This window comes from Neoarius graeffei, chromosome 24, assembly GCF_027579695.1.
Source record: "Neoarius graeffei isolate fNeoGra1 chromosome 24, fNeoGra1.pri, whole genome shotgun sequence".
Taxonomy (NCBI): Eukaryota; Metazoa; Chordata; class Actinopteri; order Siluriformes; family Ariidae; genus Neoarius; species Neoarius graeffei.
Genome location: NC_083592.1, coordinates 6,936,513 through 6,952,035, shown reverse-complemented (window position 1 = coordinate 6,952,035; position 15,523 = coordinate 6,936,513). Strand labels below are relative to the sequence as shown.

The 15,523-nt window shown below is 39.1% G+C and overlaps 1 protein-coding gene across 1 annotated transcript; it reads right to left on the bottom strand.

Annotated features, from left to right (window-relative positions):
- Positions 1-9,706: 9,706 nt before the first annotated feature.
- On the bottom strand, positions 9,707-11,510 carry LOC132872544 (uncharacterized). Its single transcript, XM_060907441.1, has 2 exons — positions 11,424-11,510; positions 9,707-10,671 (listed from the first exon to the last, which is right to left on the bottom strand). Exon 2 carries the CDS (start codon positions 10,649-10,651, stop codon positions 10,178-10,180), a length of 474 nt encoding a protein of 157 aa, XP_060763424.1. The 5' UTR covers positions 10,652-10,671; positions 11,424-11,510; the 3' UTR covers positions 9,707-10,177.
- Positions 11,511-15,523: the final 4,013 nt, after the last annotated feature.

The window sequence follows — 15,523 nt, the reverse complement described above, 5'->3', positions numbered from 1 at the left end:
CGTGTAGAGTTTGCATTTCCTCATGTCTGTGTGGGTTTCCTCTGGGTGCTCTGGTTTCCCTCACAGTCCAAAGATATGCAGGGTAGGCTAATTAGTGGCTCTAATGTGAGTGTGAATGATTATGCGTCTCTATGTGTCAGCCCTGCGATGACCTGGTGACTTGTCCAGGGTGTACTGCACCCCTCATCCATAGTCAGCTGGGATAGGCTCCTGAGACCCTGCACAGGATAAGCGGTTATGGATGGATGGACTTTTACATTATTGAATCAGTACAAAAACATTTTTGAGTTCCAAACATTCCTGTGTGGGGGGTTTTCCCCCAAGCAAATAATTAAACATTTATTTTCATGTAAAGTTTGTACAGTATCTGAGCAGCATATTCCATAACAGAGCACTTTTCAGATTAAAAAAGAAAACATAATGAAGGCTATTGGGTTTTGGTGCAAAATGAAGAACCGAATGTTGCAGTCAAAGTGTCCAGAAGAACTGTGTCTGGTTCTGTAAGATGCTCAGTACATGCTCACTACAGCTCATTTCTTTATAAAACTGCACTCATTGGACATGAGACTACTTTTTTTCTTAAAGCAAAGGGTCATCCATCCATCCATCCATCCATTATCTGTAGCCGCTTATCCTGTTCTACAGGGTCGCAGGCAAGCTGGAGCCTGCAAAGGGTCGTCTCACACCAAATATTGACTTTGTTACTGTATATTGATTTATTGTGGCTTACTGCTTACTGTTTATAGCATTCTTTAATGTTGAAACATTTCATTTCATCATTTTGAAGCCATTTTTGGTCGACAGCATTTCTTTACATGTGCCTAGGACTTTTGGACAGAGACTGTATCTCTAAACCAGGCATGACATTTCGCTCGGCTTTATTTGCTACATGCAAATCCCTGCTCATATACACAGCAAATTCCTCAGTGTTGAATTAACACTTTCAGAGTTAATTTGGGTCCAATTGGACCTATATAAACACTCTGGGTGTTAATTCAACACTGGGGATTTTGCTGTGTAGACAACAAATAAAAGATGAATCATTTAGTTCATCAATCTGGATGTGGATTCAGCTCCCTGATGAGCAAGGGACAACAGTAGTGAGGTGAAAATCTCCCTGAGATGATGGCAGTGTTGAAACAGTGTTCAGAATGAGTGGATTATTAAGAGTCACGGTATTAAAAGTCCTGGGATGAGTACAGGATAGTCTTAATGATTACAGCAGCAGCTCGGTACGATTATCCAGGGAGGAAATGAGAATATAATAATGTAATAATGAAAATAACCACGCTGGAGGAAAGATCTGAAGGCATGGTTAAAAAATATGTCCCAAGTAGCACTTTATCTAAGAATCTGATCATATCTACAGTACATCACCTACTAGGTACAGGCAGGGTTGAAAATTTAAAGAATAACAGAAATAAACATGCTGGTGTCACAGCACCATCTGTGTCATATCAGTGACTCATTTGGTGTCAGGTGATCTTTTACAGGTGTGTTCACAGTTTGTGTTTCTGCGAAATGAAAAAAGCCCAAAGTGTCACTCAGAGGACCGTGAATTATTTTTGGCACCACTTCTTGAAATACAGTGTGTGAGATATAAATGATGTTAACTTGAATATTATATGTTCTGTGAGTGGGAGCTTTATGAACAGAAAGCGCTATGAGTCCAATAACTAGGCTGAATGTGATTCCATAAAATCCTTTATAGAAATAAATCCATGTTGAGAAGGTGCATGGAATCTATTGTACCATTAAACACCCAGTGTTCCCAGTATAAACTCCATGTCCACCCTGAGCTGGAGAAAGCACTTACTAAAGCTTTCTACATTCCCACGTGTTGTTGAATAACTATTTTCTAAAAGCAGGAACAGAGACTGAGGAGCGTTTAAGCAGGAATTTGTGTTTATTGGCAGTAAATACTGTCTCTGGATATTTGTGCTCTCAGAGCTCGGAGTGCTTCAGCATGGCGGTTCGCTCCTCTCTCTTCGGAAGAGGGATGTTTCCTGTGTGAGGCAAAAAGGAAAACGTTTACTTTTAATTATTAGTTACAACAGCACAGTTAGTTTCTGTTTCGTGAATTTCTCAGGTGTGCTGGAGAAAGAAAAGGGAAATCAGGTATAAAGGTGACAGCTGACATGAAGGGGAATTCCAGCCAGGAATGCTCCACTCACACTCTTGACTGAGGCCTGTTGTTGTTGTTGTTGCACTTTTGACGACGTGCCAGTAGGTGGGGTGGGAAAGGAAATCGAAACCATCAAACCTGAACCAAGCTGTGATCTGTTTCTTTTGTGTATTAATCCAACATTTTCTTATTCGGTTTCCAAACCTCTCCCCAAAAAAAACCCATCTTCCACTGTCCCAATTCATCTCTACACACCAAGTAGATTTGATCTTCATCTCAGGTCTAACTTTGTGAATCCCAGACTCACTGATGTCACTCAGAGCTGAGCAATAAACAGTTTAACACTTTCCCCAAATACTAAAGTGTGATCTTTTGACCCAAACAGAACATAAGGCTTAAAAATGATGTGTGTGAGGACCTGCACTGTAAAAAAAAAAAAAAAAAACTGTAGAATTTATGGTAAAATACCGGCAGCTTTTGTTGCCAGAATTTAACCGTAAAAAATACAGTCACAATGTATGAGACATTACGGTATGTTCTTTTGGCAACCGTTACTTTCACAGTAGATAACTATTTTTGTTTACGGTAAATTACTATGAAAAAAACAGATATATTGTTAACTTGTTTATAGTAATTTAGTGTAAAAATAACAATTAAATTATAAACCTGTTTACGGTAATTTGCTTTAAAAATAACAGTTTTACTATAAACCTGTTTAAAGGAGACTATATTAAAAATAACAGATATACTGTAAATCTGATTACAGTATATGTCAGTGATAAGCACGGTACAACTGTATGATATAGTACGTTTTTTAATTGCAAAATTCAACTTTACGGTAAATTACCGGCAGCTGTGGTTGCCAGAATTTCACCCTACAAAATACAGTACAACACATGAGGAATTACAGTTGGATGGCGTAGATTTTACAGTCAGCAACTGCATATGGTAAATTATAAAGGAAATAACCAAGCCAAATGTAAACCAAGGTACAGACTATTACTGATAAACTTTGATAAACTGTTTTTGCATTTACACACTCTCTGTGAAAAACAGATTGAACTGATCAAATAACTTGTCCAGTATACTCACAAAGCAGTGGTGAGATCTTGAAAAAACAGCAAGTGTCCATATGGGAAGGATAATCCATGGTGGAAGGAATTATACATCATGAAAAAAATGAGCTACTTGCCCTGGGTTAAGCAAGAGTAACGAGTCACTGAGTCCAGACTTGGCTGAAGAGGGCACTCAACATGGACATGGTGTTCAAGAAACTGGAACTTAAAGCATTCCCCAGTCACCAGTTCTGCTTGAGGACTCACATGTTGTCCATCAGGAGTTCACTGTGGACTGGCATGATCCTCTCTGCAGCCATAAACAGAAACAAAGCAAAAGTTAGATTGATGCACTGTTTGAGCATGATGGCTACACAGAGATAAATTCAGCCTTTTGTTGTTAAACTGAGCTCCAATGAGCTATACAAAGAAGAAACCAGCATTCTGGAATATAGTTTTGCAGGTCATCAGAAGCATGCACCTGAGGAAGATCGATTGAGTGAAGTTTGAGTTGTGCTTGCATCTACCTTTCGTTTGCTACACTGACATAAACCAATTCTTACCTCTAATTAGCTTTGACAGGACTGGTGTTTGATTCATTAGGTCCAGACTTGAAGGCAGGTGGGACAGAGTCTCATACAGACAGCATGATGTTCAGGAAACTGGAACTTTGAGCAGGTGTTGTCATCAGTTCTCCTTGAAGACTCACAAGCTGTCTATCAGGTGTACACTGTACTCGAGTTGAGGGGGGATGGGGGGGATGCCATCCCCCCTGGAATAAAAAGTGGTCAAAATCATCCCCACTCTAAAACGGGCATCTCCCCTCCCTTGAGCATTTTTATCAATAAATGTGGACATTACTTCTATTTAACATTGGAATTAGAAATGCCATTCCACGTAGCTTTGCTGAAACTGAGCATACAATAAGCTACCGCGAGAGAGGGCATGCGCAAGCGAAGTGTTTGAGGAGGCGACATTCAGTCGGGGTTCCGTTATTTTTTATTTCATTCGGCATCAGTGACAGCAGCGGATTGCAGCATCATGGCCAAGCGGAGTGGACAGCAAGACCTAAGCAAGTTCGGATTTAAGATCTCAAGAAAAAACATTTCAGGAGGTAAGTCAAGAGTTACGAATATCAGTCACACTTTCTGTGAGCCAACTATCATGCTGTAACGTTACCGATATGTAGCCTAATTTGTGGGCGGCGGATAACAACACAGCTATCATAATGAATGTTAGTTTGGAGTCTAGCCAGCTATCGATAGCTTACTCAGGTTCATGTTAGCTTTGATTTCTTGTATAAGGCCATTAATTTAATCAGCCTGGACGTTCGTTTGTTATTCTTCAGGCAACAAAAAGTGTTATTCAAGACAGGAAGGCTAAAATAAACGACACTAGCAGTTTTGAAGGCTTCATTGCCTCATTAGGGAGCCGGTCACAACATGTAAGGCAGAGCAGGATTGGTGTAGGACTTGACAAAGTGTCTGCTAAAATGCGGCTTTCTTTTTCTTCGTCATAGGCTCTTCTTCTGTCTCCTCAATGGGCCTTTCCAAAGAAACTTTCCAAAGATGCCTGCTTTTAACTCATTTTGCTAGCTTGTATCTAGTATGTATCAAAGTGCTGGTATGTATTGAAGCAAAGTATCAAAGTATCCAAGGCAGCTCCTTGGTAACCATCAACGTTAAGGTGTCACGTGACCTAGATAACAGCGGGAATCAACATTACAGAAAGAAAACGGTCATTTTTCAAAGCTCAAATCCTCGTTCAGATAATAAATAAATCAGAAATAACATTATAATTATATTTAATTAAATTATCTTATCCACTGCTCTTTATTCCAGATGACAGTCAGCAGCAACTGCAACACAGTACGACAGGAGCTGGAGGGGACCTGGAGTGCGAGACAATACAGGAGCAGGAGCAAGCAGGAGAACCCACAGCTGAAGAGCTGAAGATTTACAATTTATTGTTGCTTGTTTTAGCTTATTGGTTACCTACCTACCTCTGTATTTAACTCAATGTTCCCAATGTTCAGCTTTGAATAAAAATTCTATTGACTTGATATGAAAAGATTCAGTTGTTCATTTACATTGCCTGCTGAGGTTTTAATAAATTATTTACCAAACGATTTAAAAGGAGCCTACCATGACTATGAAGTTACACTTCAAATTTGTCATCTGCATTTCACCCTAATATGGAGAATGTGGTAGGTATGTCAGCCAGGAGACTGACTAAATATGACACATGGCATCCACACTGTGCATGTTTTACAGTAAAATACCAGTGTATTATGTTTTTTACAACAATAAAAAGGGTACACAGTGTGTACTACACACTTTATTAGCACAAAATGCTGTATGTCTGGTAAATGAACAAGGTTCACAGACCTACGTTGTGTGCAAACCCTCCTAAAAGCAAACCAGTTTCCCACCAACGGACCGACCGATGGGTCTACACGCGACTAAAAATTTCACCATCCCCCCTGGTTTGATTTTACAACTCGACCACTGGGTGTACACTGTGGCCTGGCAAGCTCCTCTTTGCAGCCAGGTCATCCAGAAGACTTGAAAGCTGCACTGCCTTTCAGATTTTTCAAGTGTAGGTCATAAAAAGAATTTTCCCAACACACAATTATTTTTCTTTAGTGGATGGAAAGCAACTGAATTCAAATCACAGACTTCCAAATTTATTAGCTTTTTTTATAAATAGAACAATTAATGACTTTAAGGCCACATGGCCCAAAATTCTCTGCTATTTTTTCCTGCTTCACCATGACCCAATTCAAGATACTACGTCATGCATCACATCACGTGGTGGGCTTTCCCTGTTCACGCAAGGCATTGTGGGATACAAATTTGAAACAGGAGAGAAAAATGGACGATGTGAGTGTGTGAATGAAACGCGAAAGACCGACTGCAGTAACGGAAAAGAAACGCAGGACCAAACTAATAAATATCGGTGCTCAGTGAGCACCTCGGTGTGATCAGCTGTTCGTTTAGTGACAGAATGATGGAACTGTCAATGCACGCTCAAAGATAAACCTATAGATGGCAGTAATGCAACACTGTGGATGCCAGCTGCTGTAAAAGCCAAAAGAAGAAGAAGAAGGTAAACCTGCGCATGCGCACACGGACTTCCTCTGTCTGCTTGACTGCACAAAGCAAGCAATTTCATGCACATTATTTGCTTTAATCCCCTCAAATTAAATAACTTCCCAGCCACAGAATGGCCTGATATTTTGTTAGATATTACAGAAATAAACATATATCAGTGACCACATTTCAGAGGGAACTAAATTTCACCGATTTTATGAAATCGAAAGGCTGTCTCGCTTTACATCAATGTTTTAGAAGCAGATCTGTAGAGGAAGTATATAACTAGTGCAAATGTATTCAACCTAATATCACTTTCTATCATCATGAACAAAGAGTTTTTGACACCAGCTGTGGAAAATATTTCTAATAAATATGACTGTAAACATCAAGCTCATAAAATCGACTTGAACTACTTTTTTTTTTTACAGTTGAAATCCTGATTGTCTGTTAGTTCTGTTCTGCTATAAACCTTCAAATCTGAAATCACAGCACAGCAACAACAGTTCCCTGAGGGAACCCTCCCAAAAGGATCAATAAAGTTTTATCTAATCTAATCTAATCTAATCTAATCTAATCTAATCTAATCTAATCTAATCTAATCTAATCTAATCTAATCTAATTTAAACAGTGTGCAACAGTGACTGAGTGACCATCAGTGATGACTCTAATGTTGATGATTACCTTCACAAAACAGCAATTACAGTGAGTTATAGATTTAACCGAGGACTGTGTGTGTATGAACTGATCCAAAGCCAATACTTGCTGTAAACTCATTTAAAAGTAGTGGAGGAGGATTTTACACTGTTCACAGTGTGAGCCAATGTGTGGATTGGACCTCCATCCATGAACAGGAAGGAACTGACAGGTGAGAAGACAAGCTGAGGAGATGAAATTGTAAGTTTCCTGTGGCAGGAATTTACAAATTGTAATTTCGCCTGGAACGTAGCAGTGGACTGGGCTTTCAAACATTCAGTGAGAAGATTCGCTCCTTACTTGTCGAGGGTCAAGTCACTATAAAGTTCATATCAAACAATTATTATTGTAATTTGTTATTACAGCCACAAACAAGACTATAAATGTAATTTACTGTACAGTTGCAGTCAGAAGTTTACATACACTCATCATGGGCATCAATGTCATGGTAATTTTGGGCTGTTAATGATTTCCTTGAACTGTTCTTTTCCACGGTGGAATGATTGTACAGCGTACATCTTTAATGATTTCAAAAAACAAGTTTGAATTTATTTTGGATTTTCTCTAATCCACACAGGATCAAAATTATACATACAGGCTCAAATATATACATACACCCCAACTAATATTTGGTTAAATGTCCCTTAGCAAGTTGCACCTCGACCTGATGCTTTGGGTATCCATCAACAAGCTTCTGGCATAATTCTGGCTGGATATTTGATCACTCTTCTTGGCAGAATTGGTAGAGTTCATTTAAATTGTTTGGTTTCCTGGCATGGGCCCAACATTTAAGAGTAGTCCACAAATTTTCAATCGGGTTGAGGTCAGGACTTTGGGAAGGCCATTCCAGAAGCTTAATGTTAGCCTGCTTTATCCATTCCAAAACCAGTTTTGATGTGTGTTTGGGATCATTGTCCTGTTGGAACACACAATTGTGTCCGAGTTTCAACCTTCTAGCTGTTGATCTGAGGTGAAGTTGAAGAATTTGGAGGTAGTCCTCTTTCTTCATTATTCCATCCACTTTGTGCAATGCACCAGTACCACTGGCAGCAAAACAGCCCCAGAGCATGATGCTACCACCACCATGCTTGACAGTTGGCATAGTGTTCTTAGGTTTGAAAGCCTCACCTTTACTCCTCCAAACATACCTCTTGTCACTGTGGCCAAATAGCTCAATCATTGTCTTGTCTGACCATAAACCTTTTCTCCAGAAGGCATTTGGCTTGTCCATGTGGGCAGCTGCAAATTTCAGTCAAGCCTGAAGGTGTCGATTTTGGAGCAGGGGCTTCTTTCTTGGTTGGCACCCTCTCAGTCCATGGCAATGTAAAACTCGCTTCACTGTGGACAGTGACGCTGGTGTTCCAGCAGTTTCCAGTTCATGAACATCCTAACCAATGTCCTCTCATCTGAGGGTGACAGTTTGGGTCTTCTTCCAGACCTTGCCAAAGTGGTGGCACATCCGAATAACTTGTACTTACGTACGATTGTTTGAACTGATGACCTTGGAATCTGCAATTGTTTATAAATGGTTCCAAGAGACCTTCCCAACTTGTGTAAATTTACATTTCTCCTTCTTAGATCTTCTCTGAGTTCCTTGGACTTTTCCCATGGTTCTTGAGTATTGGTCAATCCAATGAGTGCTGTGAAACAAATCCTTTTTATGCTGGCCAAGAGAAACTACCAACTGTAATCAATCACTCATGAGAAGTTAATAGGCCTTGGCCTTGTCAAGTTAAAAAACATTGTAGAACCTTCATCACCACTTATTAACAGATTTAAGTGAACGTATGTATATATTTGAGCCCGTATGTATAATTATGACCCTGTGTGGATTAGAGAAAATCCAAAATATATTCAAATTTGTGCACACAATTCTTGTTTTTTTTTTTTAAAGTCATTAAAGATGTACGCTGTACAATCATTCCACCCTGGAAAAAGAACAGTTCAAAGAAATCATTAACAGCCCAAAATTACCATGACATTGACGGCCATGATGAGTGTATGTAAACTTCTGACCACAACTGTATATCATTGTTAGTCTTTATTTAGCATTAGCTAATTTGCTACATATTAACGCTTGTTTATATAGGCCTGGACAATCATTTAGTTGACTATGATAGTTTCATGAAAGCATCACTTCATCCATGGCCTGGACATGTACAGTTGCTCACATTCAGTTATCAGCATTTTTATTGGTATATCACTTTTAACAATCAACACTGTCAGAAAGCAACTTTACAGAAATCCAGATGTCAGTTTAATCCAGATGTGGAAAAACTCCCTGAGATGACATGAGGATGCTGAAAGGATGATCACTATGAGGACATTCTGAACAAGAGTCCTGGGATTATGAGGAGCGCTTTCACGATTTCTGTGAATTAAAACGTGTTAACTGATTTGTTGTTAACCTTTTATTCATCAGGACACATTACTGTGTACCTTTATAGTTATTACAGGAATAAACCTGGACTTTAAAAGCTTTAAAGTAAAAAATAAGCCCATGAGGTGATGGATAAGGCCTTTAAAAACTTATCTGCCATAATTTTGGAAAATGAGTGTCAAGTATATCGACATTAATGTTATAACTAGCTAACCAACATTATACTAATAGACTAACTAACATTTATCTCCTGTTACGGCTAGAGATTTTTTTTTTTTTTGGGGGGGGGAGCCAAAGCAATGCAATCATTTTATAAATATTTTATTTAGACAGATATGAATACATTTATAAGCATTATTACAAAATAAACCATCAATTACTTAAAATTTTTAATTATTACTTTAGGGCCTTTTCAGGCCCTACAGGCAAGTCATTAACAAACTAAAAAAATAGTAGAAGGGTTTTTTTTCACATTTTCATGTAATCTGTTAACAGCAGACAGTAACTACAGACATGTGTTGGTGCAAACAGCAATTTTATAAATTGATATAGAATTCAGAGTACTGCATATTGCAAACAAACCTAATACAATCCTGCTAATATTGGAAAGTTTTTACAGATATTAAAAAAAAAAATTAGGAATAGGATTAGAGAAAAATACTTTGAAAACACTAGAACACCACATCCAAAAAAAGAGATGCAGTCGAGTGCAATTAGAACGAAGGAACTTTTTTTTTTATATTTATGTATCTGTAACCCATACAACACTAAATTGTGCTAAACAGATTTTATTTTAAAGCTGAAATGATCTTCAGGTGTTTGTGTCCCATCAGCCTCCACGTAGACGGAGGGTCATGTGAATGGTGCTTCCAGAAACAATGTTGTAATACTCCAGCTTCTTGCCAGAGTCGAGCTGTTGGCCACTGTAGATCAGCCGCTGCTGGTCTACTGGTGTTCCTTCTTTCTGGCGGATCTTTGCCATCAACTGATCAACAGTCTCATCGTCAGTGATGTCGTATGTTTTTGTCTGTCCCTTCTCGTTCTTCACGAACACTTGAAAGGGCATGGGGGTCGTGGAGATCAGGAGCATCACAGTGCATCCTGAACTCAGCCCGTAATCGCTCACCGTCTTCTGATCATGGTCTAGCTGCAAGATTTGTCCATTGGTGATGGAAAGCTTCAGCCGTGAAGGTCTTGCTTTAAAGAGTCGGGCAATTTGTTCCTTGAGTTTGCCAATAGTGTCATTTGGATTCACAAAGATGGTCCGCGTTTCTCCACTCAGGACTTTAATGTTCAGCTCCATCTTATCCACTCCTTAATGATCTGCGTAAACAAAAAATAACAACAGACAACAGATTAGTGCTGTTATAGTTACACTTTTTAAAAAGTTTGCACTGAAGTTACAAAGCTAATGGAAGCTTATGACCAACAACAATTAATTACCACACCCCATAGAAGTATCATTATGAAATTATTATATTTTGAAGTATAATTTTAACAACAAAAACATGGAAGTGATAGTAAAATGTCACTACATCAAAGAAGTCAAGTGAGTCTGGATTCAAAATGGCTGCCAGCAGAATTTACAGCTCCACCATGTACATTTCCTCATTATAGAGAAGTAAAACAGAGTACTCCAAGAAGAAAAAAAAAAAGATTCCTAAAGTGGACCATATATCTCCAGTCCTTGTTAATGAGGTGATGCTCTGAAGTGTACGCGTTTTTAACCTTTGGTGTGTGTAATGTATCTCGAAAAGATTATTACACTCCAGTTATGTAGCATAAATCTTATTTTAAGGTTCAATATCCTGTATCTATGTTTCCAAATGGAATACACACATTAATATATACATGTGTAAAAGATAAGAGCAGCACTTCAGGGACAAGGAAAGCTCCAGTTGCTTAAAAATCACAAAAGCTGTTACTTGTTATCATTGTTACTAAACATTAAGAAGCTTACACACTTGGAAAATGTTTATAAAACCTGAACACATACCCACTGTTAATAACTCATTATTAAGGTTATACATGCATAATATTTCAAAGCATATTGTTTGAAACGGGATTAAACTTACCTTCTAAATAAATGACGTAAGTATTTCTGCTCAAAGGGTTTTTTTTTTCTTTCTCTCTTCTCGTCATCGAAGAACAGAACAAGCCCACACACTCCTCCTGGACAGCTGAGTGCGGCTCATAATATAGCCCAATAGCCACGCCCCGTGTTGGAATAACAACCAATGGGAGATGAGTGCGTGAGTCAATCCCAGCACAGACCAGCTTCCGTTTTCTTTTTCTGAATGTTGACTCAGTTTACTTTCGATTTCCGAAAATCAGCTGCAGCAGAAACACAACAGAACAAAACAACTCAGCAAAACAGCTGCTGCTGAAACATTTCCCCCACAGTGTCTCAGTGTCGGTGAGGATGCAACTGCACGGATTTTCACAATCTCTGTCAACAAAAAAGCAATTAAAAAAGGGTCATCAGACTGTTAATCTTATATATATATATATATATATATATATATATATATATATATATGTGTGTGTGTGTGTGTATTTTTAGGCCTAGCTGTACAGTAATCATCATCAACAACAACAATAAACAATACTAACAAAAATATGTATGAAAATTAAATTAAATATTGATTGGATCAAGGGGCAGCACGGTGGTGTAGTGGTTAGTGCTGTCGCCTCACAGCAAGAAGGTCTGGGTTTGAGCCCCGTGGCCGGGGAGGGCCTTTCTGTGCGGAGTTTGCATGTTCTCCCCGTGTCCACGTGGGTTTCCTCCGGGTGCTCCGGTTTCCCCCACAGTCCAAAGACATGCAGGTTAGGTTAACTGGTGACTCTAAATTGACCGTAGGTGTGAATGTGAGTGTGAATGGTTGTCTGTGTCTATGTGTCAGCCCTGTTATGACCTGGCGACTTATCCAGGGTGTACCCCGCCTTTCGCCCGTAGTCAGCTGGGATAGGCTCCAGCTTGCCTGCGACCCTGTAGAACAGGATAAAGCGGCGAGTGATAATGAGATGAGATGAGATAGGGGTGGTGTACTGCTTAACACTGTCGCCTCACAGAAAGAAGGTTCTGGGTTCAAGCCCAGTGGCCAGTGAGGGCCTTTCTGTGTAGAGTTTGCATCTCCTCATGTCTGTGTGGGTTTCCTTCGCTTGTTCTGGTTTCCCTCACAGTCCAAAGATATGCAGGTTAGGCTAATTAGTGGCTCTAAATTGACTGTGAGTGTGAATGATTACGCGTCTCTATGTGTCAGCCCTGCGATGACCTGGTGACTTGTCCAGGGTGTACTGTGCCCCTCATCCATAGTCAGCTGGGATAGGCTCCTGCGACCCTGCACAGGATATGCGGTTATGGATGGATGGATGGATGGACTTTTACATTATTGAATCAGTACAAAAACATTTTTGAGTTCCAAACATTCATGTGTGTGTGTGTGTGTGGGGGTGGGGGGGTTCCCCCAAGCAAATAATTAAACATTTATTTTCATGTAAAGTTTGTGTCTGAGCAGCATATTCCATAGGAGAGCACTTTTCAGATTAAAAAAGAAAACATAATGAAGGGTATTGGGTTTTGGTGCAAAATGAAGAACCGAATGTGGCAGTGAAAGTGTCCAGAAGAACTGTGGCTGGTTCTGTAAGATGCTCAGTACATGCTCACTACAGCTCATTTCCTTATAAAACTGCACTCATTGGACATGAGACTACTATTTTTTAAAGCAAAGGGTCATCCATCCATCCATCCATCCATCCATTATCTGTAGCCGCTTATCCTGTTCTACAGGGTCGCAGGCAAGCTGGAGCCTGCAAAGGGTCGTCTCACACCAAATATTGACTTTGTTATTGTATATTGATTTATTATGGCTTACTGTTTACTGTTTATAGCATTCTTTAATGTTTAAACATTTCATTTCATCATTTTGAAGCCATTTTTGGTCGACAGCATTTCTTTACATGTGCCTAGGACTTTTGGACAGAACTGTATCTCTAAACCAGGCATGAGATTTCGCTCGGCTTTATTTGCTACATGCAAATCCCTGCTCATATAGACAATAAATAAAAGATGAATCATTTAGTTCATTGATCTGGATGTGGATTCAGCTCCCTGATGAGCAAGGGACAACAGTAGTGAGGTGAAAACTTCCCTGAGATGACGGCAGTGTTGAAACAGTGTTCAGAATGAGCAGATTATTAAGAGTTACTGTATTAAAAGTCCTGGGATGAGTACAGGATAGTCTTAATGATTACAGCAGCAGCTCGGTACGATTATCCAGGGAGGAAATGAGAATATAATAATGTAATAATGCAAATAACCACGCTGGAGGAAAGATCTGAAGGCATCGTTAAAAAATATGTCCCAAGTAGCACTTTATCTAAGAATCTGATCATATCTACAGTACATCACCTACTAGGTACAGGCAGGGTTGAAAATTTAAAGAATAACAGAAATAAACATGCCGGTTTCACAGCACCATCTGTATCAGATCAGTGACTCATTTGGTGTCAGGTGATCTTTTACAGGTGTGTTCACAGTTTGTGTTTCTGTGAAATGAAAAAAGCCCAAAGTGTCACTCAGAGGACCGTGAATTATTTTTGGCACCACTTCTTGAAATACAGTGTGTGAGATATAAATTATGTTAACTTGAATATAATGTGTTCTGTGAGTGGGAGCTTTATGAACAGAAAGCGCCATGAATCCAATAACTAGCCTGAATGTGATTCCATAAAATCCTTTATAGAAATAAATCCATGTTGAGAAGGTGCATGGAATTTATTGTACCATTAAACACCCAGTGTTCCCAGTATAAACTCCATGTCCACCCTGAGCTGGAGAAAGCACTTACTAAAGCTTTCTACATTCCCACGTGTTGTTGAATAACTATTTTCTAAAAGCAGGAACAGAGACAGAGGAGAGTTTAAGCAGGAATTTGTGTTTATTGGCAGTAAATACTGTCTCTGGATATTTGTGCTGTCAGAGCTCAGAGTGCTTCAGCATGGCAGTTTGCTCCTCTCTCTTCGGAAGAGGGATGTTTCCTGTGTGAGGCAAAAAGGAAAACGGTTACTTTTAATTATTAGTTACAACAGCACAGTTAGTTTCTGTTTCGTGAATTTCTCAGGTGTGCTGGAGAAAGAAAAGGGAAATCAGGTGTAAAGGTGACAGCTGACGTGAAGGGGAATTCCAGCCAGGAATGCTCCACTCACACTCTTGACTGAGGCCTCTTGTTGTTGTTGCACTTTTGACGACGTGCCAGTAGGTGGGGTGGGAAAGGAAATCGAAACCATCAAACCTGAACCAAGCTGTGATCTGTTTCTTTTGTGTATTAATCCAACATTTTCTTATTCGGTTTCCCAACCTCTCCCCAGAAAAACCCATCTCCCACTGTCCCAATTCATCTCTACACACCAAGTAGATTTGATCTTCATCTCAGTTCTAACTTTGTGAATCCCAGACTCACTGATGTCACTCAGAGCTGAGCAATAAACAGTTTAACACTTTCCCCAAATACCAAAGTGGGATCTTTAGACCCAAACAGAACATAAGGCTTAAAAATGGTATGCGTGTGAGGACCTGCACTGTAAAAAAAAAAAAACTGTAGAATTTAGAGTAAAATACCGGCAGCTGTTGTTGCCAGAATTTCACCGTCAAAAATACAGTCACAATGTATGAGACATTACGGTATGTTCTTTTGGCAACCGTTAATTTCACAGTAGAGAACTATTTTTCTTTACAGTAAATTACTCTGAAAAAAACCAGATATATTGTTAACTTGTTTACAGTAATTTAGTGTAAAAATAACAATTAAATTATAAACCTGTTTATGGTAATTTGCTTTAAAAATGACAGTTTTATTATAAACCTGTTTACAGGAGACTATATTAAAAATAACAGATATACTGTAAATCTGATTACAGTATATCTCAGTGATAAACACGGTACAACTGTATGATATAGTATGTTTTTTTATTGCAAAATTCAACTTTACGGTAAATTACCGGCAGCTGTGGTTGCCAGAATTTCACCGTAAAAAATACAGTACAACATATGAGGAATTACAGTTGGTTGGCGTAGATTTTACAGTCAGCAACTGCATATGGTAAATTATAAAGGAAATAACCAAGCCAAATGCAAACCAAGGTACAGACTATTACTGATAAACTTTGAGAAACT